At 42.2% G+C, this 1,615-nt stretch overlaps 1 protein-coding gene across 1 annotated transcript in view; it reads right to left on the reverse strand.

Annotated features, from left to right (window-relative positions):
* LOC116703192 (uncharacterized) overlaps positions 1-663 on the reverse strand; it is a 14,147-nt gene extending 13,484 nt beyond the window's left edge. The window contains exon 1 of the mRNA XM_032537832.1: positions 55-663. Coding sequence (XP_032393723.1) covers positions 55-649 — 595 coding nt within the window. The 5' untranslated portion in view covers positions 650-663. The remainder of the gene's footprint in view (positions 1-54) is intronic.
* Between the last annotated feature and the right edge of the window lie 952 nt (positions 664-1,615).

A 1,615-nucleotide genomic window follows, 5' to 3' on the forward strand; every position in this document is an offset into this window, starting at 1 on the left:
AACAAACATCAAAGAAGAGGAAGTAGAAATTGTGGGAAGACCCCAATGCCTTACCTGAAACGGCGGAATCTGCCTGGTAACCCATATTAAGGTTAGTTTCCAGTTGACCAGGAATGTAAAACTTGCCGGGGATGACATGCTCAATTTCCCCTTTGCTACACTCTTCATTTGGAGGGTTTGGCGAAAAAAACGTCCATTCCCCATCGCTTCGCTTCGCTTTTTCACTGTTTCTGAAGCTTTTATCGGTTAAAGTCGACGCCATTTTTGGTTTGAGTGTGTGTTTAGGCCCGCCAGAGGTTTCAGTCTGTGTCCCGTACCTGTGCTCTGAGACGTGGAAGTACGGGGGGTTTCTGGAACCTTCTCCCGGCTTTGAGTCCGAGTGTGGCCGCTTTCTGCTCTCGCGGTTAGAGGAGTGAGGGAGGCCTCTGGTCGTTAAAACGCTGCTCTTGTCATTGCTATGAACCAAACGTGAGTGGGGCTGGGAGGAACCCGCTGACGGTAAATGGATTGTTGTGACGGTGAAAATGAGAAGGACACCGAAGCAGTATCCTTTTTGTTTCAAACGCATTTCAAATAAGAGTTTCTCTCTGCGCACCAAAACACGGGGACGGAGTGAACAGCAGCAGTGTCTTTGTAGACTTCCTGTCATCACACCTGCTCACTAATTAATGGCATTAATGAGTCAGGTGCAGAGATGGCAAAGGTACTCACGTCCCGTCCTCAAGTAGAAGTACAGATACTTATGTTGAAAATACAGATTTAACTTTGTAGTATCTTGACCTGAGTCAGGTTCTGTTCAAATCAATCACTGATGATGAGCCAAAACAAAGGGTTAATGATTTGCATTTGAGTGAAAAGGAATGTTTATGTGGAAAAAGTGATGAGTGGATAAAGATGTGATGTTATCCAAAAACTTGACCTTTACTATGGCCACGTAGCAGACTTGTATGTGACCTAAACATATCCTATATAAAGGGCTTCTAAGCTATTGAAAGGCAGAGAGTGCATATCTGGTGGAGACACTCTCCAAGCTTCTGCAGAGCTTGTAAATTGGCGCTGAATCTTTGCTATAATACATTTGATAATCAGGAAACAATCAAGCGGCTTCTTTATCAAACACATCATCAAACATTGCTGTTCAGACACCAAAACTTCTTTAAGTACAGGCATGGAAATGTACTTAAAAGTATAAAAGTAAAAGTAGCCTTGTGAATGACAACCATTTTTGTTGCAAAGCTACCTGGACCACACACATGTTACTAGAGCGCACGCTGAGAAACTTTATAGGACATGGAAAAAGGCTCTTTATTCTTTATATGCCATTGGCTACATTTTAAATGGATGTCTGCCAATAGACCCTAAAACATCACATATATGATTATTGGGACAGAGACTTGGACTCCAGGTTAATAAGATTCTGACTGAGGAGCAAGACAGGAATTCAAATGTGATTCTGTGAGAATTCTGTGTATATTCCCATCTGATTGGACTGAATTCGGTATTGATGACGCAAACAATAACAACGGTAACTCCAGTGAAATTATTTGAAACTTCAGGTGGCACGTGCACAGTAGTGGATTATTAGTACAACTGCTGAAATTCCACACTTTAAAAT

Source organism: Etheostoma spectabile, chromosome 15 (genome assembly GCF_008692095.1).
Source record: "Etheostoma spectabile isolate EspeVRDwgs_2016 chromosome 15, UIUC_Espe_1.0, whole genome shotgun sequence".
Lineage (NCBI taxonomy): Eukaryota > Metazoa > Chordata > Actinopteri > Perciformes > Percidae > Etheostoma > Etheostoma spectabile.